Source organism: Colius striatus, chromosome 22 (assembly GCF_028858725.1).
Source record: "Colius striatus isolate bColStr4 chromosome 22, bColStr4.1.hap1, whole genome shotgun sequence".
Lineage (NCBI taxonomy): Eukaryota > Metazoa > Chordata > Aves > Coliiformes > Coliidae > Colius > Colius striatus.
Window position 1 is genome coordinate 3,001,495 of NC_084780.1, and position 26,999 is coordinate 3,028,493.

Genomic DNA, 26,999 nt, shown 5'->3' on the forward strand with positions numbered 1-26,999 from the left:
TCTAGTCTACATGCACTAGATGATCTTTAGAGGTCCCTTCCAACCCCTGCCACTCTGTGATTTCCTCCCCTCCCAGCAGCCTCGTTGCTGGTACTGTGAAGCACTCACTTGTCTGGGGGGAGAGAGAGCATTTTCTGCATGGTGGAGGTCATCTTCTCCCGGCTCAGGCTCAGGGCATCTTTTGTTATAGACATGGCTTCTTTGGTGAGGTCCATAGTCATGTGCAGAGCTTCCTTCGTGGCATCCTTTGTGATATGCAGTGCACTAGACAACTCCACCTCTATGTTCTTCAAAGGGATGAGTTCTGCCTGGCCATTCAGAGCCATCTTTCCTTTCCCCAAGGGCTGCGTGTCTGAGGTTGGGCTAGAAGGGAGAGCAGGAGGGCTGTGAGGATGGCTGCTGGTCTCTGATGGTCTTTCTGCAACCAAGGCTTCTACAGCTTCATGTGCTTCCTCTACCACACTTTTCTCCTCCATGCTCTTGCTCTGTGGAGCTGTACTCAGAGCTCCATCGCTTACAGATCTCGGGAGTCCCTGCAGTGATGCACTGGTTACACTGGTACCTGTATTTTCAATCCCACTGTCCTCTGGGACCTCTGAGGTGCTGCATACTTCCTTCTCAGAACTGCTCTCTGACTTCAGCTCCTTCTCTTCAGCTGCCAGCCCCTCCTTGCTGTTTGAAGGGGAGAGCTCAGACTCAATCAGGCTTGTAGTGTCCGAGTCAAGGGATCGGGGTTCCAAGACAGAGCCTGGTGCGGGGTTCATGAGTAGGGCCACTTCAGCACTATGGAACACGACTCCTACACAAGCAGACATGGGAACTAAAGGAGACCCTGTCACTTCCTGGGTATCTTGAGCCAACTGCTCCTGCAGTGTTTGCAGAACTTCTTTCATCCTCAGCAGCACCAAGTACTGGTAGTGGTTGAGCCGAACCTTGATGTGGACAGATGAGGACACAAGCATGTGGATATCAGCAGAGGCTTCGAGCTCTTTGTTATCTACTCCATCATCAACTTCACAGTCACATTCTCCCAAGACATCCATTGTCTCTGGGACCTTACAGATGTTCTTCAGGTCCTGGTCAGTCTTTGATCTTTGACAAACCCCATGTTCTCTGGGAAGGTTCTCATTCTTGGAGTGATTGCTAAAGCTGGCAGAAGGCTTGATTTTGGACTCGGAGGCAGCCAATTCCTGTCGTTTAGATACACGAGCTCGTCCCCATCGCTTGGGAAGGCAGGCCCAAATGGAGAGGGGGAAAGGGTCAATAAAGCTTAAGGCTCTGCCCCTTGAGCTTTCAGCCCCCTCAAAGTCCAGGGAAAGCTCAGTGAAGTTCATGGACCACAGATCTTCAGAGGCAGAGGTTTTCTGTAGTAGCTGAGCAAAGCCAGGATGCTTCTGAGGCCTGACATCCACCTCATAGGCATGGCGCAAGAAAAGGGTGTGGAGGAGGCTGAAATTGTCCTGAGACCTTGGGAACTTGGTGTAGCTGGAGTGGAAGAACTCTGAACTGGCAAATTTCCGGAAGAGGCTCTGGAGGTCCTGACAGCTGCAGAAGGGAGCGTGGCGGGTGTTGGTGGCTGTCACCTCTGATGCACCAACGCACAGCGCCTGGGGACGATCCTCATGGTCACTCACTTTCTTCTCCACAGGTATGTTAAGCTGCACAGAGCAGAAGGACAGTACAAGTCAAACAGTGAGATGGGAAAGCAACAGAGGCTTTTCGTGGCTATTTTCACTGGTGGTCAGCAGTGGAATATATGAACAATTGAGAAGTCCTGGTCTCTACTGAAATCCCAGGAGCTGGACCAGACTCAACTTATCCCTGTCTGAAACATCAATGAAATTTACAAATGAGGAAGAGCAGGCCGACAGGAGGGAATTTAACCAGGTTGTAATTTAGGTTCTTTCATCATTCCTGGCTTATGTAGCAGCTGAACCTACAACATCCACTTGGATCTTTCTCTGCAAAGACTTCTAAGGCCTTTAAGGCTCCTCACACAACTGCCAAGACGTCAATAACAAACAACAGGACATGAACACAGCAGGCACAGGCCCACTGGGAACAGTCAAAGAGCCCAAGTGGTTTCAGAACACTGAAGAGTGGGAAGGAAGGAAATGGATGTTACCTTCACCCGGAAGCCGTCCAGTCGAACATCGACGTGCTCATCGTGCTTGCCCGAGTCCTCCAGCTTGTAGATGGCTTTAAACTGCTCTAAGCTGCGATAAAGATCCAGACAGAAGAGGTTTATCCAGAGCACACTTGCTGTATCCAGAGTGAGAATCAGGCCATTCAGTTGTACATACAAGTTTGGGCATGGAACTGCAATGAAACAGAATTGAAAGAGGTTAATTACAGTAGAAAAAGCCCTTCTGGTGGTCAGTGTACAACCTGCACTGACAACACCAAGGCAGAGGGCTTCAACATCCACTGGAAGACACATCTCTTGATCAAAGAGAGAAGCTGTGGTGCATCACAAAAACAAGGTGTTCCAGCCAGCTGCAGAGCACCCAAAGCACCCTACAGTCCTACTCCAGAGTTAATCAATAAGCCAAGAGTTGGGCAGACAGCAGCTCCTTCAATATACTCCTAGATACATTATTTTCCAAGTTGCTTCCAGATTTTGCACCAGGCAAATGCTGTCTCACTTCCCCAAAGCAAAAAACCCAGAACAAACACCAGAAAGCTGAACAAAAACGGTCACCCAGAGAATATGTAACAGGGTGAACACACCTAAAGAATTAAGAGCTGAATGATTATTTAAGAAACTTAAGAAAGAAGGTGCTAACCTTGGTGTATTACCTGGAAAGTCCTGATTGTCTGGGAAGTAATACTCTGTGAATTCAATGTGGATTGCAGAGACCTGATCAGGAAGTTTGAAGGATTTCCGACTACACGAAAGCAAGGTGGAGGGCTTCTTACTTTGCTGACCAGCTGTAGAAACCTGAAAACACAGGAACATGCAGATGTGCAGAAGCCAGATCTGTCAAAACAAAGTGTCCCAGTAACCCCACAGTCCCCTGTTTTCAGTTAATCTCATTTACACATCACACAGACTCTGCTGTCAAGTAAAGATAAAACCTTTCTACCTGCTAGTAGTGTCAGCTCCTCTCCTTTGAGGGAATTTACATCTTTAAGTCTCCTGTCACTCCTAGTAAAGACCAGGACTACCAGAATCAGGTGACATATAAACAGAACTGAAACCTATTTTAGTTTGCTTCAAGGTCAACAGTGTGTTGGTGAGTCCATTATAGTACCTGGTGCTGATTACACTCTTGCAGGGTATGTGGATAGAGCCTGAGCCAGTTTAGTCATGTTTCTGTCCTGGGTCAGAAAGCATGAAGCTTATTCCTCCTCTGGAAAAAAATCCATACTCTCACTGGCTTCTCAAATGCATGAAATCTTTTACCCTGGGCCTGCTTGATGCAAGTTTAGATGTGAGCAGACTCAGGCTGCAGTTATGCACACAGTTTCCCCAGAACATGAAAATGATCAGCAGTTCATACCTGGTTTCAAAGTTTTACACACAACACCTGGGTTCTCTGGGCAGAGCTTCCATTGTCTTGGATGACACAGGATTTGTAGCATTTAATCAGATAACATTGCTTTGTTAAAGATCCCACTAATGTCTCCAGACACTGATCAGATCCCTACCTGGTGAACATCCAGGTCATCCACTCGAACTACCACACAGCTGGAGCGAAGGCGGCTCCAGGGAGGGTGCCGGAGTCGCGGCAAACTCGTGGGAGGTGCACGGCCTTTCTCTGAGGGGCTTTTATGGGGACTCAACGAAGCATCTGTGGGGATGCAAAAGCAGAACCAGCAGGATTTTACCCATCTCCTTTGCAGTGAACTTCACCATCAACACCAACACGTGTGTGCTTACAGAGCAGAATAACAACCCCAGAATTAGAAACAGATGGGCATGGCCAGGCAGGAAAAAACCACTTAGAACTTGTGAGGGAACAGCACTGTGAAAGAGGAGTCTGCTCTGCAGCAAGAGAACACACTCTTCAGCCAGGCTTTAAGCATATAATTTACTCCTTATATACTCTCACTTGTGGAGAAACTCAATAAGCAAGCTAGGAAAGGGATGACTGCAGCTGCCCGTGTGTGCTGCAGTGTTCCAGCATGATCCCTACCTTCCCTTGGCATTAGGATTTTTAGCATGCTATGCATTTCTGCATCAATAAAACAGCCTGTTAAAGGTAGCTAGAGCTATTGCTGCATGGAGCAAAACTGTTACCATTGCTTGCTTTACTAGGAGTTTGATCAAACATCATTACCTGATTTCTTTTTGAAGGGGGAAAGTGGAGTCTTGGCACATCCAGGATCCATTTCTTCATAAAGCTTCTCAATCTTGCTTTGAAATTCACTGACCAACTTCTTTGCCCACTGACCTCGTGTCTCCATTGCTTCACTGTACCTCACCCAATGCTTGCAGGCATCTCCTGCATGAAAGCAAACAGCTTGCCTTTAAAAATCATGCTCCTGGATGCACACAACCATCAAATGTATGCAGATCTGTAGAGCATTCCTCTTCATTGGTACCAGACCTGGAACATGCAATGTGCAGCATACCAAGTGCTTTGAGACATGCACAGGCTTTCGCACAACAGAGCTGGTTCTACCAGCAAATGTTCCAAATTCAAGTGTTGAGAAGAATGCCAGTGTCATTCTTCCTCGATCCTTCAGTTAAACACAAACATACTTTCTCATGGGATACATCCCATAATCCTTCCAAATTGATCAGGGACATCTGAAAACAAATCCAGAGCTTAAGCAACTGAAAAGGAGCTCAAAGTCTCAGCGTTATGTCTGTACAACAGTGACTTATTCCACTCTCTGTACTCTGCTGTGACAGGAACTTGTGAGACATTCACCAACAGGTAGATTAATCCTGCCCACGAGGACTCAAGTCCCAAGCCCTTTGTGCAGCCATTCTATCCAGTCCTGTCTGAAGCCACACAGCATCACCGCTCTTCCAAGTCTTTTTTATCCCCCTCCTCGAGCTGGGAGGCCACACACTCCCCTACCTGCCCTGTGGAAGGGATAGTAGTCAAAAGCCATTCTCCTGAAGGTCAGCTGGATGGCACCCCCCAGCATCCCATGCTTCAAAGCACCTGTGGAAAACAGAACAAAGAAAACCAAGGTCAGCTCTGCAATCCAAGTCCTGATCCAGAAGAACTGAGAACGTTGCTTCAATTGCCACCGCTGATTGTCACTGTGGCCAGTATCAGGGTATCACCTTTTAGAAAGCTGTATCAAAATCTAGTCCTAGGCAAAGAAAATGACAACTGAAAGTAACAGTCCCACAGCTGACATTGTAAGAACCAGACCTAGAATCTCACATACCAAAATGCAAGATCCCATTTCTTCCCAGGCCCCTCTCAACTGCCCTTCCTGCTGCAGTAACCAGCACTTGTGTTTCCAGCACTTGCTGGTTATTTTCAGCAAAATAAAGATAACAAAACTGAGCTAAGACATTGATAAACAACAGCTCAGGAGACAGTGATACACTGAGCCATTAAAAAATATCAGTAATAGTGATGGATGGGGGTAGGAGATTGGTTTTTTCTAAGATGTGTAAAAGCAAACAGTCCAACTTGGATCAGAGATGGCTGTGCAGAGGGGCTGGGGGTACACTTGCCTCAAAGGAGAAACAAAAAGTACTTGGAAGGATATGAGTAAGACAAGATAGTACTCAGCAAAGCCTTCCTTGAAAAGAACATGGTAGGCAGGGGAATGGTCTGTCAAAGGTGGCAAACAAATCTGGTGGTTATGCTACTGTGAATGTCCTGAACACTGGCAGAACCAATGCTTTCTCATCAAGTGGAATGATCATATTTTACTCCCATTGTTCAGTACTGGATTGTTTCCTAGAGTATACCCTTTATCACTTCATCTAGGTCCCTGGCAGCCACATCCCCTGAATGAGTTCTCTATGTTTGACCCACAGAGTCAAGAAAGATTTCCCAAAAACCTATTTCAGACATCCAGAACTAACTTCTCCATCTGCCTCAACCCTAACCTATAGCCTCTCTGGGAAACAGTAACATGAAAGATGCTTGCTTTCAAGAGGAAAATCTTCCTTCAAGACAGAATGGATGACTGGATGTGTTCCTCCTGCTGCTGCTCTCAGTTACCTGACTCTCGAGCGTGGCTGTCATCACAGATATGCAGATCCAAGCGGGAGATGAGGAGGTGGTAAGATGACTCTTTCATGTCGTGCTTGTCAAAGTACTGACCAATGCTACTTGCATTTGGGCTGACTCCAAACGACTGAGACCAGCTCTGCTGGGTACTTGGAGCAGGTGGAGTGATCTATTAGAGAGAGGCAAGATCAGTCAGAACTAATAGAAAGGAAAATGATGAACAAAAAAAGGAAAGAAAATAAAAGAGGTTTTAATGTACTGAACAAGAACTCATGCAACCTTCCAGCAGGCTGCAAGGCATCAGTTCATGGAAACTGGATTGGGAGTGCAGAAACTGGGATCCTTTCTCCTGTTCTCATGAGCTAAACTGTTTGTAATTCTGCCTCCTCTACATCCAGCTACTGCTCACTTAACTTCAAATACACTTTAAGACTCCTGGACAAAAAGGGATAGGTATTTCTGATCCCCCCTTTATGCAATCTCACTGCACTATGTGCATAACCCTCACCAGCAGCAATATTCCTCTTCCCTCATCCTTGTCTCAGGAAACACCTCATGGCCCCTGCCCATTCATTCTCCAACATTCATCCATTAGCACACCACTTTGGAAACAAAGCAAGTGGTGAGGGAAGCTGAGGTTACTGGCAGAAGGAGCTGTTCCAAGGTTCTTGCATGCAAACCAAAGAACAAATGCAAAAACCAAGAGTGCTCTCCAGTGTACTAGGAAGAAGAAAAGAAATCCAAACAACAACAGTGAAAATGGATGTATCACAGCTCACTATGGTTCCTTGTCCTAATTTATTACACCAATCCCTTCCCTCAGGAGCATGCAGATTGTCGTTCAGTGGCAGAAAAGACTATTTCTACAACATCCTCATTGCTTAATGCCCAATCAAATCCTCGTGGGATTCTGGCTTTCCATGTGCCAGCCAAACACAGAAAGCCATGCAACTTCATACCACATTTTCCCCACCATCAGACAGAATGCAGCCCATGACAACGCAGGAACATTACTTAGTGGCAATAAATCCAACTCCTTTGGTCACTTCATTACCCAACAACAGTCCACAATCCACATGATGCTGACCCCACACCAGGATAACCTACCAGTTCCCATCAGGGAGATGCTCTGTGAGCGAGGGCCAAGTGCCATACACACACAAACTGTCTTTTACCCTGTCTTTTCCTTTTTCCTGGCAGATCAACACCCAAAGTGGGGCCCACTCACCTGTACAGACTCTGGTGCCAAGGTTTTCCTCTGCTGGGCAGATTTCTCCATGGCTTCACTCAGAGACTCTGCGTATTTCATCATTGCTTTCAGCTGAGAGTCTGTCAGCACCCAGAGCAGGTCATCAAGGAGAAACATCAGCTTAGATGCCATCACATTGCAATCTTTGGTCTGAAACAGCAAGGAGCAGTAAGGGACTTTAAGAACTGCAACCATATACATATAGTCTTCCTAACACACAGAAGCTGTAGCAGAAGCAAGAGATGCTTTTCTGAAACTCAGATGCCAGAGATGTTAGCTCATCTGGTCGATGTCCACTGTAAGCCCTCTGAAAAGGAAAGCAGTCAAAGCTGTCTCCTCTTTAGGAGGCAAAATGCTCATTGGTTTAAAAAAAACCCAACAAAACAGATAAGAGATGGCTTAGTTGATTTTTTTTTAATCATCACATTTCAATTGACAGATAAAAATTAAGGGTTCCAGGCTTTGATTTCCCAGTAAAGAGATGACAGACCTCCCTAGAAGAATAGAATCATAGAATCATTTCAGCTAAAAGAGATCTTTAAGCTCATGGAGTGCAGCCTCTGTCCCAGCCCTGTCACCCACCAGCCCATTGCCCTCAGTGCAGCACCCACCCAGCTCTGAAACCCCTCCAGGGACGGTGACTCCAGCAGCTCCCTGGGCAGCCCCTTCCAATGCCTGACAGCCCTGGCACCAAAGAGATTCCTCCTCACATCCAGCCTCAACCTGCCCTGGGGCAACTTGAGGCAAATTTCCTCTTGTTCTGTTGCTTGTTACCAGGGAGAACAGATCCACCCCCACCTCACTGCAGCTTCCTTTCAGGTAGTTGTAGAGAGTGAGAAGGTCTCCCCTGAGCCCTCTTTTCTCCAGGCTCAACAGCCCCAAATCCCTCAGCCCTTCCTCAGCTGAGATCAGCTCCCTGCTCCTGCTGACAACACTGTTCCTGAGCCAGGCCAGGATGCCCTTGGCCTTCTTGCCCACCTGGGCATGCTGCTGGCTCAGTTCAGCTGCTGTCAACCAACACTGCCAGGTCCCTCTGTGCCTGGCTGTGCCTGGCAGCCTCTCCTCCCCAAGCCTGTAGCTCTGCTGGGGGCTGCTTTGGCCCAAGTGCAGGACTTGGCCTCATTGAAACTCATGGAACTGACCTTGGCCCAGCCACCCAGCCTGTCTGGATCTCTCTGTAGAGCTTCCCTACCCTCCAGCAGATGGCTTCATACATGTTATCCTCCCCTGGGAAATAAATTGCTTTGACATTTGGTAAGAACACAACTGTCTCCAACAGAAAACACAGCGGTATAGCAGCTTGGGCTCAAGTTTTCTGACGGAAAAGAAAGGTGGCTGAGGAATGTGGGCGGAAATATGCATCATCACTGCACCAGGCAGTGAGACTGTACCCTGCAAAGCAGGGAGAAAACTCTCACCCTTCTCTTGAGAGAGATCTGGATCCTCCCCTGGTTGGTAATGAGTCTCAGAGGAGTAGTAACAGGATCCTGATCACCATTGTCAGTGGCATCAGCTTCTATGCGAAGTGTCTGCCAGGTGAGCTCTTTGAATGTCAAAACCTACCCAGAAGGAGAAAAACAGGAAAATGTTGATATTTTCAACAACTTCCAAGGATTAAAAGAAACGTTTGGAAGACAGGGAATGAAACAGGGTCACAGCAAGTCATTCAATGCACTTAGCTTCTGTGATCCCAGTACAAAATCAAAATCATGCCCCAGGTAACATCCAACCATGCCTCACACCGATTTTAACAGCAGACAAACCACAAAGGCACTCAGAGCTTCTCCAGTTTCATCCTCTCAGGTGAGAGGAAGCTCAAAGAATTCTCTGAACATAAATCAGCTTCCAGTCACCCTGTTTCAGCAAACAGTAGGCAAGCTCACTGAAGCTCCCTACCATCACTGTAGGAGAATTCAGACAGTGGCTCAGTCCCTCTGGATGATGGGAGCACCACCCCTCTGTGTATGTGGTAACAGGCAACATAAGATGACTCTTTACCTCTCCTCGCTGTGGGTCAGTAATGCGAGTGAGCCGCAGGTCACTCTGTTGCCAGTTTGGGTTGACACTGTAGCCTTGGAGTTGCCATAGCTCAAAAGATGCATGAAAAGCCTTGGAGTGAATCTTGATGGTAATGGAATTGACAACAATAAACATCCCCTCCACGACCTTTTCAGCAAAGCCATATTCACTGCAAAGAGAAGTTAATCACCGGCTACAACAAAAGGCCTGGTAGAGGTAAGGCTACATACAGAGAGACTCCGAGGTCTATGAGCAGTACTGGAGCCACTTAAAGCTGAGTGCAGAGAGGCCAATTGCTAACCATGAAGAACAATGGCCTCCCACACCCCAGTAGCATGTCAGAAAGTAAGCACAGGGTTTAGGGTCTGACCTTTGGCCTGCAGCAAGAGCAATGGGAGACTGTCCGTTGGGTGGCCGAGGCTCTTCGCATGTTCGCATCTCTACCTCCACTTTATCCAGGTACTGTGAAGACACAAGATGGGAGTGATAAACAGAAGACCAAGACTCAAACTCAGCCTACCAGCCTTTAGTCTGACACTCTAGGGCAGGGATAACCAAGCTCTGCAGTTGCTCGACTCCACAAGAGTTAAAGCTGTGTTAAAGCTCTTACAGCATCAGTGCCAGGATCGTTGGGTAATCTGAACCCCCAGAAGTGAGGGGAAAACAAACAACAAAACCCAGGCACAAGCTCACTGAGAGCTCAGCCCAGCTCTGTCTGCAGTGAAATGTGGGTCTCATGGGAGGTCACTTATTGACAAATAGGACTATTGCCAGAACTCCCCTTCCCTGTGTGCTCGGGGTCTAGAAGATTTAGGTCAAATGTAACTGCAAGCATGCACTTCAGTGCTTCCCTTGGCAGAATGCTTCTCAAGAAGGAGAGATTAAAGAGTGGGGAAGAAAAGGAATGAACAAGAGAGGAGACATTACCAGGCAGATTGGGTGTGTTTTCAGCTTCGTCCACTGGATCTGGAAAAATAAAAGTAGAGGTTACAGAGTTCTCTTTGCACTGGAAAGTTGAAGCAATTGCAGGAAACTGTTTGAGCCCAAACTGTGAGTCCTGCTTCTCTCAGAAATGACCACAGGGATGATTTGTCCTGGCTCATCACATCCAGCTCAAACAGGCTCACACAGACAGGTGAAAAGACACTCTAGACCTATAAATGGAGCTTAGCATGTGAATCTCACATATCCTCACAAGTAACAGGCTTTAACCTGCAAAGTACCTAACTTTTCACGTTCCTTTACAGAGAATGGTCTTGTCCTGGAAGAGCCTACAGTTAACTGCTGCTGTTACTGAAGTCAGGGGACTCTTGAAGGCTGCACAAACCAAAATGATTTATTTAAACTGATTTTTCTCTTCCAGCAACACCTCATTCTGCAGCTTTGGTAGGAGGGAGAACAAATGTTTGTTACTAAATTAAGCAGATCTGACTCTAAAACCAGAGTGGATCAGATGAGTATGACAGGCTCATTTGTATTGTCATCTGGCAGAGTAGAACCATATTTCTTTTATAGCAAGTCTCTTCAATGTATTAAAACTTGTGCATTCATGTAATGCAACTCTGATTAGTTCCAACAGAGATTAAGCAATCTGGCATTTCATATCAACTGAAAATAAATCAATTTTTTGCTCTAAAAAGCACAAGGAAGAATTTGTAAAAGAGTTCAGAGTTCAAAAGTGCATGCACAATTTCAGCAGTCATACATGGAGATGGACAACTGAGCACAAAGGCTGAGTAAGTGCTGAGAGCTCAGCTTTTCACAGGCACCATTCACGTGTTCCTCAGCAATTGCATTTCCAACAACTGAGACACCAGTTCAATTTGTTTCTACAACACCTCACAGCACAATCAGGCTTTCAGAGAACTGCACTCCATTTCTCTGTGCTTCCTGGTGGAAGTCTGTGTTACTTCTTCAATGTTTAAAATTCAGGCGGTGGGGATGAGGGAAGACACAGAAAACTCCTCTATCAAAATAGCAGGGAAATGTGAGAGAATGACCAAATGGAGGGGTCTATAAACCCCTAAGTGACATGGAGATGATGAACAGGGAAATTGTTCACTATCTCTTCCAGTAACAGTTATCAAGAAGTCATCAACTAAAAGTAATATATTCAGGCTTGAAGCAAGCAAAAGCAGATGTAGCTAAGCTGTGAAATTCTTTGCACACTCTGCATGTTAAAAAAATGAATCCAGAAAGCATCTGGGCAAATTCCTGGAGATTTATCAGTGTCTGTTAAATCCAAGGACCTCACTGCTGGCTTAACTAGTCATCTGAAGGTGAGGAAGCACATTTTTCTTGTGCCTCTCTCAGCACCCTCTACCATCCACCACCAGCCACCATCGAAGCAGAGTGCTTGGCAAAGGTGGCCTTTGGAGAAACCTGCTGTGGCTACCTCATAGCATTCAGTCAGCAACCTTCACACCTAAAGCACATGGTCTGAGAAGTGTGGACTGAACTATATCATGATTGTTCATCAGAAACCCTCAAGAGACAAAGAGAAGCTGCCAGTGGAAGACCTCAACTGCATCTGGAGATGCGAGCGCAGCCTCCTCTGCTCACCCTGATAGATGCCTTGTTACAATAGACCCGAGTGATGGCAAGCCAGGTGGGCAGCTCCAGCACATTCTGCAGCACCTCCTCATCCAGCTCCAGGTTGGTCAGTTGTCCCTGTCCCTTCAGTGTGCTCAGGTTGATTTTGTCTGGAGAGAGATTCTTGGTAAACCTACAAGAGAAGAAAGAGGAGATGCTGAAAACAACCCCCAGCAAAGCTGCTGGGACTAGAGGTGCCTTTAAGAGAGCTATTTTAAGTATAGGAATCTGCTTGCTGTTTTGCTAAACCCTTTCTGACAAGTTTAAACCCACAGCATGTTAGCTGCTCCAGATAAAAACACCTTTATACTTTGACATTTGAAGGAGTTGTTTGGTTTTTGGTTTAAATCAAGTTGAAGTTTGAGAAACTGAAAGTCCCTGCTAAAGCACTGGGAACCTGGAAACCAGCAAAACTGCTCTGGGACTAAGTTAAAGAAAACCAAAGCTACACTGCAACAGGTCAGCAATTTCACTCCCCTACAAGTGCCATATCAGTACTCAAAAGTTTAATTATCTGGAATCTTTTTGAAGTTTTTGACCCAGGGAAGTTAAAGATCATTAATAAATTACTTTTGTGTCTGTCTCTTTAAACACCAGTCTCCTAATCCAGCCTGCTCCTCACTCTGCAGGTCCAAACATGCAGCCTAACTCCCCTCCCTGCTGACCAGCCCCAGCTGATAGCCTCCTCTCCATTTGATAACCAGCAGCTGCTGCTCTCTCTGCTTGCCTCCCAATTCCTCCTCCAAAGAGCTTCTGTTGTTTCCACCTCCCTAATATACAGCCTAGTATCTTCAGATCCCTCCTGTGCCTGAGATTTAAATGCAGTGGATGAACATTTCAGCAGGACTGCTCCAGAGCAGCATATTCTGGTGCAAATCTGAAAAGCCCTCACTTCATTAGGATCACCAGAAGAGCCAGTTTAGAGGGCACTAGAAGGTGTGTCAGCAATACCTCACCAGGACAGCTGTCCCCATCAAGCAGCCCTCTGCACAGAAGAGGCTGCCATCAAGGCAGCTCGCGCCCGGATGCTTGGCAGGCACAGGATTCAAAGCTGAAGACTTCCTGCCAAACAACGTACCCATTACCAAAGCAGGGCTTATTCCACACATTCCTCCATGCCACTGCTCATTCTAATTCTGTACAGTGGTCCAGAAAGCGGAAGAGAAAGAAAGGCCCTTTTGTCAGTGTAAGCAGGATTAGGCTCGCCGTTAGTCACACGCTGCCATTCTCCTTTCCCTGCCCCAGCAGCTCGAGCTACTTCACTGTGAAAAGCACAAAGGGCATCTTGAACAAAGTCACTGCTAAAAGAGGGGAGGGGTGGAGGAACCAGAGCAACACTGTTGGGATGGCAGCTGATGTGGCAGCTGTAGGAGCATGAGGGGTAGCACAAAGCCAGCTGCCGTGCCAGAGCAGCCACTGGCCAGCCAAGCCAGCGCTTCCCGGGGCGACAGCAGCTCTGCAAAGCCAGTGCTTTGTTAGGAGAGTGTGACAGAGGAAGAGCCACTGATGCCAACCCTATGCTACTGATACAGTAACTCCTGGAAGAGCAGGTTGGCACAATCAGCTGTGAGTTTGCCTACTACTGCTTTCCACCTTGATCTCTGCCACTGCAGTCTCCTGCTGCCACAGAAGCCTGAGGCAGACATTTACTGTGTCATGCTGTCACCTCCCTCCCCTGAGATGAAGGTACACACTGACAGCTGATTAAAGACCAAATCTATAACACACCTGCCAGCATCTCAGGCTGACACATTCACTTTAAACTTGTTACTCCCTTTAACTGGAGGCCCTCTTGTTTAAACACACCCAGGAAGGCAGCCAAGTTCAACACTGCTTCTCAGCATCTGTACAGAGAAATAACATATTCCAGAGTGTGCTGCAGCTGCTTCTCCACTGGCAGAGAGATGCAAAGATGTAAAGAGTGTAAGATTTGGCTTGGAGACCTGTTGAAAGCATCCACAAAAATTACACCAAATACCTCCAGAGGAAATAGATGAGCATCCTTGTCTTGCATTAGAGAACCAGCTCTGTTGGGAGCTGTTGTAATCGGGTCCACTGGGGATTACATACGAAGAATGAAACAAATGCAACCTGAATAGGTAGGTAATAAAAAGCCCTTGGCACTGTTAAGCTCACAGGCTGCTGTGGTAGTGATCAGCTTACAAGTGGGGAGAGGCTGAGGCACAGAGCAGCTTTCTCACACTTGTGAAGCAAGGATCTGGCGTCTTGAATCCTCATCCCATGCTAAGCATGCTTAGATGGGAAAGCTGCTTTCAGCTAGTAATGCAGAAGACAAACATAAGGACATATCTAAACCAGAGCATTACTTTTATTTAGTGTGTATGTCCATCACAAAAACAGTAACACAGTGAAAGGACACTCAAACTGTGAAACAGGACACTGGTGCAGAGAATGGTATGAAACATGATCTAGCTGAAAACAAGTAACTACTGGTAATCACCTACAAAGAAAGGCTGCAGAGATCCTGCTGAACAGGGAAGGACACCATCACGAGTACTAGCAGGCTCTACAGAAGAATGGCATTCTAGATGCACTAAAATCCTCCAGCCCTGAAGGTTACAGACCCCACCAGTGATGGGACGACAGAAGCCACACATTTTGAACACAAAAATCAAAAACTGAAACAAATTCCCTCTTCCAAACCACCTGAAGAAATGCCTGTTACCAAGTCCCCCGCTCTCAGCTTCTCCCCCTGTAATCTGAGCTCTTCAAGCAGAATAATCTTCAGATTGAAGGCATTTTGATACTCATAACACATACTAGATGGTGTTTACAGAGTAAAACAGATGAGGTGTGCCTGTGAACTTGGGAGTTTGTAGATGCCAAGTCTTCATTCCTGCTTTGGTCACTGCCAGGGGAAGGGAAAAGCAGAGAGAGCAGATAATTTTAGATATTTCTTGGCAGACTTGCTCCCTTCATCTCATCAAAAGAAACATTTTTGGCAGTATGGATTGCTGGATAGAGAAAAGTGAATGAAAATGGCAGCTATTGGAAAACTGACAGTGTGGTATATGTGCACCTTTTGTTTTTGCCAAGTCCACAGAAGCCATGTAGCACTAAAGCAGTGAACTGAAAGGACAGCACTCCTTTTGAACCCCCAGGATTACCACAGCAGAAGTCAAACCAGAAAGCCTTTTTCTATATTCTATGCAGCTGTCACTGCAGAGTCACAAGGGCACTGTGTATCTGTGTACACTTGCACAAGCACACATACATCCACATGAACAGCACTGTGAGCAACATGTCTCTGAAAGTGCCTGACAACCAGATGCTGATCAGCTGCACAACAGCCAAACAGATCACCACAGCCACCACAGAAAGCCTTCAAGTGACTGAGAAGGTCTTGCTGCGTTCACAAACAAGGCAAGGTGAAAACCAAGCTAGAAGTTTATAAGAGCTACAGCTAGACAAGTCCTGCTAGGTCAAGCCTTTAGCCTGGTGGAGTTTTCCCCACAGTCTGTTTCCATGTTAGATGATACAAGTGTTAGGGCTCTCAATCAACACTCATAAGCAGCAGACAGATACAGTCATCAACAGCACAGCCCTAACTGCATATACTGAAGGCCTCATCCTAAGAAGACAACACTCTGATGACTTAAACCTCAAGGTCTTTCTGGAATGTGGCCTAAAAGGATAATGTTCTACACAGAATCCCTCAGCTTTCTTGGGCAGTTTCTGAGATCATGATTTGATTTGCTTCGAGGTCTCATTTCTCAGCAGATGGGGAAGGCACAGGAAGCGTCAGTTTATTTGATCAACTATCAGCTTGAATATATATATGTCAAAAAACTATGTCTTTGCTAAAAGAACAACTGCCCAATTCATCAGCTTCTATGCCAGAGGCCATGAACTCACTGACTGTAAGCAGGAGTTTGGCCAAATGTGATTGCTGGCCCCAAACCAGACTATAATCATAAATAACACATTTATGGTCACATTTGTAGCTATCTGGCCACACTGTCTCCAACTGAGCAAGTATAAAGACAGATAAAGTCAGAGATGTCTGTAATCATAAACCTTTTCTGATCCATCTCTCTCATTAACTTACTGCCATGTGGTACAGGAACCCTCTTGTCAGTCACTTCATCTGCTCATACAGAAGCTTCTGCCTCAGCTTCTTCTCCTTCAGTAATCATTATCTATTGTATATAACTACTATCTACAGCCAAACACATTTATTTCTATTAATATCTTTGTTACTATGGTTATTCCATGCAAGAACTAATTAGCAACACACTAGTGACCTTGATTTTACTTAATGACAAGCATCATCTATTGGCAGAAGCACGTAACTGTAGCTCTTGCAATACTAGCCACAGCTGCAGATAGCAGATGGAAAAATACTTGAAACACCAGTAAGTCAGGAAGGGACTAACTTGTCATCTGAAAACAGACAAGCAGCATTAATGGCCCCAGGGAAACTGCTGCACACAAGACTTTTCCCTTCATTAGGGCAATAGCAAGGGAAGAGATGAAGATTTTTCTGCCTTTGTTTGGAACACAAAATGTCATCTGAGCAATGATGGCTGAAGGACAGAAATTAGACAGGGAAAAAACCCCACAACTATATTCAGGCCAATGCAGATTTGCTCCTTGCTCAAAATGTTTCACAGAGTCTGGTCTGGTTTGGTTTTGGACAGGCCACTTAATGGCATTTCCATCTTCCTTGGGAAGATCTTCTACAACTCAAAAATCTTTGACATTTCCCCTCGTATTAAATCTTCTCATTGCAGGAGCCAAAGACCGTGGTGACTTGGGGGAAAAAAGTTCATGACTGTTAAATACAGGAAAACTTTCAAGGAAAATGTCAGCAGAAGCTTTAAATGCAAAGCATGTGTTTGAGAATGAACTGAAACATGAATTTTGAGGAAATAAAACTGGGCAAAAGATCAAAACTCCTGTAAAAAGGGAAAAAAATAGCTGCCTGAAAGACACATAGGAAGAAGAAACAGAAGCCTTTTCAGGAAGAAAAGCCATTTTGCTCACTTCAGCTTTTGGTGTAACTGTGGAGCAATCTGTCTGGTGAGCATGTACAACACTGAGAGATACAGAGTCACAGCCAAGGAAGAGAAACACACTGAATTAGCAGAAGATGAGACTAATTTATGCACAGTATTAGATGGCATCTAGTACTGATCTCGTTGGTATCATACCAACTTAGTATAAAGCCATTTAGCATTTAATGGCATCTTCTCAATACCAGACTACCCAATTGTTCAGAAGATGGAAAGCATCACATCTTAGTACTGAAATCATCTGCACAACTCCAGCTCTACACTGTGTACAGTACTGGTGTGCCCTAGATACATGGGGAGCCAAGGATATTTTCCTTTGCAAAGAGATCCCAGTGCAGTAAGTCTGATGACTTGGTCCTCCTTTAATTACACAACAAACTACATATTACCCTGTAACATGGCAACAGCCTTTAGCACCATACTGGCAGGTTCCTTATCAGGGTGGATTTGAGTACAGTGATGTGTCTGTATACACATTCCACTGGTGGCTTTAAATTATCAGCTTTCTGTTTTTTCCAAGCTTCAATTCCATTGAAGAAAAGGCTGGACCATGCAACCACCCAAAGCCAAATGCAGTTGCACATGGGCCATAAAACATCATGAATAATAAGTTTTCTTGGCTCCAAGTTGCAATCCAACATGGCTAGGGTAAAAAGACTCAAATTCAATTAAATTTGTAGAGGAAAAAATAATCAATGTTTCCAAACAGATCAGGGATAAGATTGAACTGTTACACAAAGCACAAACGTCAGCTCACTCCTCCCTGAAGTCTGCTTCCTCACATACTCAGACTCCTGTGGACACTTTCTTGTCCCAAACACAAGCTCTAAAGCACCCTGAACACTGGAAAACTGCAAAGGCTCCAGTTTAGGTCCCTTCCTGCACCATACCCAGTGCACCATACCCAGTATCTAATTTGGTACTGAGCCCTGTAAAGCAAACCTAAAGGTAATTCTGACAGGAGAAGTGGACAGGTTTTGGCAGGGGTTGAACTCCACCTCACTGAGGATCTGTTTTACTATTTCTATCTCATAGTCTAAGAGCTCAGTATAGCTTAAATGCCAGCTGCCCCACGCTCTGAAATCTGGAATGCAAACCCTTGTAAGCTGCCAGGGAATTTCCCAAAACTAAACCTCAAGCAAATAATAACACACCAAAGAAAACTAGGAAGAAGCACACAAAGAAATGCACTAGTCAGAAGCCCAGGTTCTCAGAGTTCAATAAATTATTTGCCTTGAAATCAGTCTGCACTTTTGTTTCCAGCCTGCAAAAAATAACAGGTTATTACATAATCAGACTCAACTGAGCAGCTGCAGGAGAGATAAGAGCCCAAGGAGCCCAGGAGAACTAAGACGAGGGGAAGTCACGTTTAACAGCCCCTTTCCCATTGCTTATTCTGAACAGTAGCTGTGGTGTGGAGAGGTTCCACACCACTAAGGCTCTGCAAACCCCAGCAGCTGACATGAGGAGATATCCAGCCACATTTCCCTCCTGAGCTACTGAACTGCAATTTCTTTTTGCTGCAACAAGAGTCTATTTAGCATTCCAGAAACAGCACACACTTCCCTTTTGAGCTGAATGGAAGTGGCTGCAAAGACCTTGCATCCAGTAGGTGACATGTGCTTCATTGAACTGACCACTTGGCTCTTCTGGTAAACTGCAGCACAGCAACTCTGATTTTCGAGGTAACTCTCCATGAAAGGAAATTGCCACACTCTGTTACATGTGTACTCTCTTTTCCCACCTTGTCTTGAACAAAGAAGTGGTAGCTGTTTATTACCTTACTCCGTATTAACCTGGAGTTCCATCTTTCCATCAAGAATGCTTCAATAGGAACATTTTTTTAAAGGAAAAAGAATAATATGATGTATTAATAAGAATTTCCCAAATTACAACAGGAAATGGTTTGCATCCAGCCTTAAATGCTTTGCTAGACACGGAATGGAAGACCTTAAGCTCTGCTTGACATCCTGCAAAATAGCAGCCATTGCTGGGAAGGAGACTTGACAAAGCAGCTTTCTTACACATTGGATCAGAGTTTCTTGCTACAAACTGTTTCCACCCTATTCCCAAAAGTGTTTCTATTTGCCAGTCTTCCCAGGGCTATTTTCAGAGCAATGTACAAACTGGCTCATTATTATCTCTACTTAACTGCTGGGGAAACCATGACACCAAATAATTAAGCAATTTCCCCATAGCCACATGAAGCACCAGCTGCCAACTACCAGCCACACACCCTCCCCAACACAGCCCCACGGCAGGTGAGCTGCAGGCACCTGCCATCTGTCCCCAAATCCTCCCACCTTTTGAGACACACGTGTCCTGCTGCTCTCAGCCACACCAGGATCATGACATAGCACTTAAAAATTCAGGGAGGTCACTCACACCAGGGTTACCTGCTCTCTGTAACATACTTGTGTTGCTCAAGTCCTCCTCACCCATGCCAAAATGTGTGCAAGCCCCTTTCAGGTGTGAGAACACAATCATATCTCTCTGCTATTCTCTGCCATTGCTCTTCCAAGGGCTGGCTGCAGGAGGGGGTTATTCCAGGCTTTAGATTTGCTTTTCAAACCTTCATACTTTGGATTCCAACTTGTGTGCTTTGGGGCATTTGGGCACCAAAGAAACTATTATCTGGCTGAACAGGACACTTGGCAGATGGAAAAGTAACAGCTTTTTTATCATCAGTTGTTAACTGCTAGCAGCTTTGTGGTTTCATGTGTTTCCCACAGTTGCAAGAGCAAATTACCATCTTCAGCAGCAGATATTTCTCTGATCACTGAAGGAAGACATTAAAGCAGCTAAAGCTAAAATTGCTATGTTAGTCTCGATTCTAGCAAAAAGACTCTGTCCTAGGCAAAGGTTCCCCAGATGTTTCTTCTGCCTAAATCATACCATGATTGTGTAGCTTCATCAGGTCATTCCCAGATGCAGGTTCCTTACTCTCCTCCCTACTCACCATGGTCTTTAAAATGCTTACAGTTAACTTATAATTAAGGTCAAGGAACTGAAGGGTTAAGTGGTAAGCACACACCTCATCCTGACAGGACTTGTTTCTAAATCAGAGTTTCCAGCACATTTTACTAACTGGATGTGCAGTTACTTTGACTGTCATCACAAGGGCACAGCTGCATCTCAGTGTCTGAGCACGTTGCAATGCTGCAAAACACTTCAGGACGAGTAAGGAGTAAACAGACAAGAGAATTCAGGCTGGATTTTCTTATACTGATTTTCAGGCTGCAGCATTTAGCCAAAAAGCCAAAGTACCACTGGGAAAAAAAGAGTTCTTTTTGAACGTAGGGAATTTCCTACCCCTTTGCTTTGGGCAAATGATGTGGATCTGGTAAGAGTGATGGGACCTTCACTGTGAGGGTGAGGGAGCACTGGAAAGGGCTGCCCAGAGGGGTTGTGGAGTTTCCTTCTCTGGAGATATTCCAAAGCCACCTGGTCCCTTCCAACCCTTGAGATTTTGGGATTCTGTGACCTTTTTGCTCAGTGCAAGCCACACAGCCCATCTCAACCATTCCAAAACAGCAGTGACTGTATGTCATTTTCTTAGCTGAAGAACTGCCTCTGCCTCCTGTCCCTGTCTTTACTGAGGACAAGAATGGGTCCCCTCAGGATGAAACATCTCACTTCTGCCATCCCAACCTCAGAGATTCTAGTACCACCCCAGAGCAGGATGACTATCCTCTGCAATAGTCTTTCTTTGTCTTGTCTTAGCCTGAGAGCACATCTCTGATGGTGGTAGCAGATAAAATGCAGGCAAGAGGATCACATACTTTTGAGCAGAGACACAAGCAGCTCCAAGACTAACTGGAAAGGTAAACCAGTAAATGCTACCAAACAGGCAGGACTTACATGGCAGACAACAGCTCTGAGTCTTGGAGCTGGCTCTGAATTCTTTGCTTGTGGCACAGAAGCAACACAACTGCCTGGAAGGGGTAATACCAAATGCATTTTTAGGGCCAGGAAAGGATTCTGAGATGGTTACATCCAAGTTACGAAACAATGGCCCACAGAAGCCCACACATTCCTAGCTCAGCACACTCTGCAACACCCACGTGTTCCTAACTGCTAAATTCATCAACTAGAGATACACTAAAGGCTTTCCCAGTACTTTCACTTATCTACTAGCAGTGGTTTTATTTGCTGAAAGGACTAGGTGCAATTGCAAATAAAGAAGCAGGAGGATTTATGGCAATCTCATCTGGAAAAATTGGTTTATGGCCTAAACTCCAGGGAGCTGAGCAGAAAGGCTCCACTAAGGTGCAGTGCAATTTATGAGGAGTTACATGATGCTGCTGCTTCTGGCTGCGTACCTGACCTACATCTACAAGCATCAAAGTATTACATCCTGCACACACTACTCAGTTGGTTTGGGTTTTTTATTCTCTTTCTAAAGCCTATCTTATTTATCCATAAAAGTGGCTCCAGTACTATGCTTTTAAAGACACTCTGCCAAATTCTGCCATGCCACATCTTTCTCTGCATGACATTGGGATGGAGAAGCAGTGGCAATGACATTGGGATGGAGAAGCAGTGGCAATGACATTGGGATGGAGAAGCAGTGGCAATTTACAGCACCATCAATAAGCCTGGCTGTGCAGCCTTGCACCTGCCAAAGATCATTTGGCTTCAGCCTCCTCTGGGAGGGCTGTACTGTCCAAAACGTTTCTCAGCAGCCTCCAAAACCCGTGAAAGGAGGAATCAAAACAACCAACAGAGGCAAAGCAGAATATAAGATGCCACCAAAAACCTTGCTACAAATGTTGCCTTATCCCTTCCACAGTTCCCAGTCTTCCCCCACAGCAGCATAGTATCTTGCAAATACTGTCCCAACACAGGACACAGCACCCAAGATCCCATGTGTCTGGTAACGCCAGTCATAGTGATGGTGCTATCTCAGACAACTTCCCTTATTGCTCCTCTGATTCCTTCTCACCTACTTTCAGAGATTCCCCAAGTTCCTCCTCAGCTGCACTTCTCCCGGGACAGCTAGGGAACACGGTCTCCTGTCCCTGCATTCAAACCTGCTCCCAGCACCCCACTCCAGCTCCTCTGTTGATGTCACCTTTTACTTCTTTCAGAGGCTTCTGACTCAGTGGCTCTTCCACACTGGCTCTTTGAAATTGGAACACACAAAGTTATTATCTGATTATTTTTTCCACCTGACTCTTATTCTTTTCTTCCAAACAGAAGGATTACATACTGCATCTCCTCCAGAAACCATGGAATGTGTGCAATTATATGGGCTATTGCTCCACAAGCACAAACGTTTTAACACGTGTAATGAAAGGAAATGTCACAGAGTAGTCGTCAAATGCAGGAGTGGATAAAAGCTTACTAATCAAATTAAATACAAACAATTTTGATAAGGATTTCCACTGCAGTGCAGAGAACTCAAACCTCAATGTGTTATGCTAAGGAAGTTTGGCTTGCCACAGTTTCTGCATTTACTAAATACCACCTGTCTACTCTGGGACATCATAGAATCACAGAGTGGTGGGGGTTGGAAGGGACCTTTAGAGATCATTTAGTTCAATCCCCTGCCAAAGCAGGTCCACCTAGATCAGGTCACACAGGAACATGTCCAGTGGGTTTTGAAGACCTCCAGAGAAGAAGCCTCCATCATGCACCTATGACAGCTGCATTGGCACTATTTAAAATAAATAAGACAATAAAAAGATGGGACTTTGAAAGAAAACCAGAAAGGTGTAAAGGCAAATCACTGTTGTTGTTTTAAAGGAATAGCTGCACTTTCATGAATTACAACAAGCTGATAAATATAGCCCAAGTAATGTTTTTGTTGTACAGTTTCAGACAAGTTCAAACAGGATTCAAGTTTAAACACACAGCAAGTAGATGATGCTTCAGACAGCTGGCAGGGAGAGCTCTTTGTCCCAGCAACACCAGCCTGACATTTGGTTATAGACCATCTCATGCAGAATCTGCCACTCCAGTGAAACCACCAAATCTGCTTTCTTTTTCAAGCTAAATATAGGACAAGAGTGAAAAGCCCAGATGGTGAAAGCACAGCAAGTTTTTGGGCTCCTCTGCTCTAGGAATTTAAGCTGCTAAAGCACAACACAGACTAAGCCTTCTCAAATACATTCATAACTTAGCTCTGTCACCAATGGCAAAGCCCAGCTTTACAGATCAGTGCAAGTGACTGCTGTCATCCCATCAGGCATGTGATTCACTTGATTGGAACTGCTGGTGTAAAATAACTCTTTGATATTTCCCTGATCTTGCGGTTTCTCATGACCTGACCTTGCAAATTTCCCAACAGAAAAGGAACAAAAAGACACTCCATGTATCAATGCCTTCAAATGAAGACATAATAAGAGGAACAAGGATTTATTTCACATGCAAACTGAAAGCAGAAAATAAAGGCAGATTAATGATTCAGTAGGGAAATTCATCCAGGCTAATAAGCATGGCTGAAAAAAAGACCCCAAGGGAGTGGGAAGCTGAAGTGTTTAGAGGAATCAAAATGGAAAAACATCATCTTTTTTAGTATGTCATGCAACTGTGTTCAAAAAGGCACTTCTGAAAAACATCATCGACACAGAGACGTGAGAGAGGGGCAGGATCAGACCAACCTCACCAAATGACCAAGTCCAGCTGTAGGAAAACAAGTAACAGTGCAGAATGTTTCATGATTCCCTGTTCTCTCAGGAACTGCACAAAGGAGACACAGGAGAACACCCAATCACAGGGCCCTTTGAGCAGGAACGTGCTGCAGCATTATAAGGTGAGACTGAAAAGCAAAATTAAGCAGAAGTGCCATCAAGACAAGTGCACTTGGCTAAAGAATGAGAATTATCCAGGAGATAAAGAGGAGTGTTACCTAGGAATAAAGCCCAGATCTATTTCTGCCTCCACTCGTTATAAATACTTCATTCCTTCGGAGAAGAAGGCTCAGCTCATAACGAGCATGACAAGCCCATCTGAGGTGGAATGAGACAGAAAGCCCAGAGATTTGTCATGTCAGGTCTAGCAGAAATTCATTTAAATTAGTGCACTGAACAGATCAAGCAGTGGGCTCTATTACACTCCATACTGGTACAGTGCCTAGAAAGCTGGAGTACTGAGCAACTAGTGACTCAGCCCTGCTGCAGACACTTTATTGAGGAGACTGATCACTTAAAGTTTGTGGGGGTACTTCTAAGGTCCCAGAAATGCTCAGGATCTACTACCAGGCTCAGAGAACCAGCAGCAGCACTGACAGCATCTAAGCCTACACAAATCTCTTCAAGCTCTTCGCTTCATATTTCAGCTTCTCCATCAGTAAAAAAAATGGAAAGCACTTGATTATCTGTAGCTCAGAGTACAGAGAGGTAAAGCATAGTGCAATGCTGTGCCTTCACCCACACCCTGAGATGTAACACCTTTATCTTGCATGTGCTTCTCACCTTTCATCAGTGAAGAGTGAGGTCATGCCTATGGCCAGGAGACGACACAACAACCTCTACATCTCCTGCGGCTCTCTTCTAACAGCAGAGAAACTGAGGCACCACAATCTGCCCAAGGTCAGCCTCCAAGGCACTGGCAGAGCTGCAGCTGACACTGTATTTACTGGCTTGCAGTCTTACATGCAAAGCACCAGATGATCATAGAATCAGACAACAGAGAGTGTTGGAAAGGACCTCTAGAACTCATCCAGCCCAACCATCTGCTAAAGCAGGTTCCTTTTGATCAGGTCACACAGGAACCTGTCCAGGCAGGTTTTGAAAACCTCCAGAGGAGCCTCCACACCCTCCCTGGGCAGCCTGGGCCGGGGCTCCCTCACCTCAGCACCAAAGGGTTTTCTCCTTGTGTTGAACTGGAACTTTTTGTGCTCCAGTTTAGGCCCATTACCCCTAGTCCTTTTACTGGATACTACAGAGAAAAGTGTCACCCCATTTTTCTGACACTCACCCTTTAGGCACGTATAAATGTTAGGTGTTAATGGTCTCCTTCAACCCACCTTTTGATGTCCTTAATGAACTCCATTGAAAATGACAAAACATCAATGAAAACAACAACCAAGTGCCTGGGGGTGTGCTAGGGTGTCAGACATCACAGCACCTCCTTCTCACCCCCCCTACCTTTCACTGTTTATATTCTCCTCTCATCCCTTGAAGTTTTACTCTCTCTCGCCCAGTCCCAGCAGAGCAGGAGCTGCTGTTGGAAATGGCCCAAGGGGTCGACAAAGGCAGTCCCCCAGCAACACACCCACCGCCACCGGGCCGTTCCCCTGCACCACCAGCACTGGAGCAAGATCGGCAGCGGCAGGACCCAGGTCTGACAGGCCTGACCCCCGCGGGACGCAGCCCTGAGGGGAAGGCGGCAGAGCCCGCTCAGTCTGGGCACATTTCCCTCGGGGCCTCAAAGCTTCCCAGGCCCGCAGCCCCCGGGGCTCAGACACCCCCCGGGCCGGCAGCCTCGGGCCTTCTGACAACCACCCCCCCGGGCCCCACAGCCTCGGGCCTTCAGACACCCCACTCCGAGCCCCACAGCCCCGGGCCTTCAGACACCTCCCCGGGCCCAAGAGCCCCGGGCCTTCACACACCCCCCAGGCCTTCAGACACCCCCCTCCGAGCCCCACAGGCCCGGGCCCTCAGACACCCCCCCCAGGCCCTCAGACACTCCCAGGTCCCACAGCCCTGGAGCCCTCAGACACCCCCCCTCAGGGCCCTCAGGCATTCACCCCCGAGCCCTAGAGGCCCGGGCCCTCAGACACTCCCTCGGTCCTCAGGCCCCGAGCCTTTTAACACCTGACCCCGGGCTCCAGAGCTCCGGGCCCTCAGACACCCCTCCGGGCCCCACAGTCCCGGGGGCTCAGACGCCCCCCGAAGCCCCCAGCCCCGGGCCCTCGGCCATCCCCCCGGGCCCTTACCACCTCTCGGGCTCCACTATTTCACAGCCTCCCGGCCCTCAAACAGCGAGACGACGGAGCGGAGCCACCAGCCGTGCCCTGCGATGCCCAAGCTCCACAGCCGCCCCTCGGGCCCGGCCCTTCAACCACCACCCCGCCCGAAGCCCGGACGCTCCCTCACCCACAGCCGCCGACAGAAGCGGGAAGAGAAAGGAGCTAGAGAAGCGGGCGCGGCTGCCTCACCGGGAGAGGTGCTTGAGGATCTGCTTCTTGATGATGCCAGCCATGCCGCGGGGCTCAGAGCCGCGGGCGCCGGGACCCCATCGCGGCGCCGCCGCCGCCGCCTCCTCCCGCCCCCTGGCGGCCCGCGCGCGCGCCGCAGCCGCACTGCCCCCGGGAGCGCGCACGAGCCCCGCGGGAGCGCGCACGAGCCCCGCCGGAGCCGCCCCGCGCGGAGCGGTGCGTGTGCGCTGGGAAAGCGAGGGGACACTCCGGCGGCTTTTTGGCTGCTCTTGGAATGGTCGTTAGTAGCATCCTCGGAGCTGCGGGCGAAAATACACCCCCCCCAACACCCACACCCTCCGCCCGGTTCCACGGCTCTTCTCTGTAAGGCTCCCGAGGCCAGCCCAGGCCAGCTGGGTAAGCTTTCCTAACAAGTGCTCGCACTACAGAATAAAGCGTTCGATATAAACCAGCCTGCTTCTGCAAAACGGCTGGACTGGATGCTCTCTAAAGGTTCCTTCCAACCCCCACCATTCTGTGATCCTAATGAGCGAGGCTACTTGGATGGATAAAGGGATTCATCAAGGATGATGAATGGAAAGGATGATGGATGGATGGAGAGGTGATGGATGGAAAGGATTCATCAAGGGAAAATCCTCCTTGGGCTCCCCAGCTCAAGAAAAACAGGGAACTGCTGGAGAGAGGCCAGTGCAGGGACACCAAGATGCTGAGGGGATGGAGCATCTTGCCTGTGAGGAAAGGCTGTGGGATCTGGGGCTGTTCAGTAATAGTTACAAATATCTAAATGGTGGGTGTCAGGAGGTTGGGGCAGCACTTGTTTGTGTTGTATCCAGTGCCAGGACAAG

At 46.8% G+C, this 26,999-nt stretch overlaps 1 protein-coding gene across 2 annotated transcripts in view; it reads right to left on the bottom strand.

Annotated features, from left to right (window-relative positions):
* The window catches only part of BLTP3A (bridge-like lipid transfer protein family member 3A), a 35,593-nt gene extending 9,332 nt beyond the window's left edge, over positions 1-26,261 (bottom strand). For both annotated transcript variants that reach the window (XM_062013374.1, XM_062013373.1), the window contains exons 1-14: positions 26,155-26,261; positions 11,983-12,145; positions 10,348-10,386; positions 9,791-9,882; positions 9,400-9,589; positions 8,820-8,960; positions 7,381-7,551; positions 6,144-6,321; positions 5,034-5,120; positions 4,284-4,448; positions 3,652-3,794; positions 2,800-2,941; positions 2,126-2,319; positions 109-1,658 (exon numbers count right to left, since the gene is read on the bottom strand). In XM_062013374.1, the coding sequence (XP_061869358.1) occupies positions 109-1,658; positions 2,126-2,319; positions 2,800-2,941; positions 3,652-3,794; positions 4,284-4,448; positions 5,034-5,120; positions 6,144-6,321; positions 7,381-7,551; positions 8,820-8,960; positions 9,400-9,589; positions 9,791-9,882; positions 10,348-10,386; positions 11,983-12,145; positions 26,155-26,198 (3,299 nt within the window). In that variant the 5' untranslated portion in view covers positions 26,199-26,261. The remainder of the gene's footprint in view (positions 1-108; positions 1,659-2,125; positions 2,320-2,799; positions 2,942-3,651; positions 3,795-4,283; positions 4,449-5,033; positions 5,121-6,143; positions 6,322-7,380; positions 7,552-8,819; positions 8,961-9,399; positions 9,590-9,790; positions 9,883-10,347; positions 10,387-11,982; positions 12,146-26,154) is intronic.
* Positions 26,262-26,999: the final 738 nt, after the last annotated feature.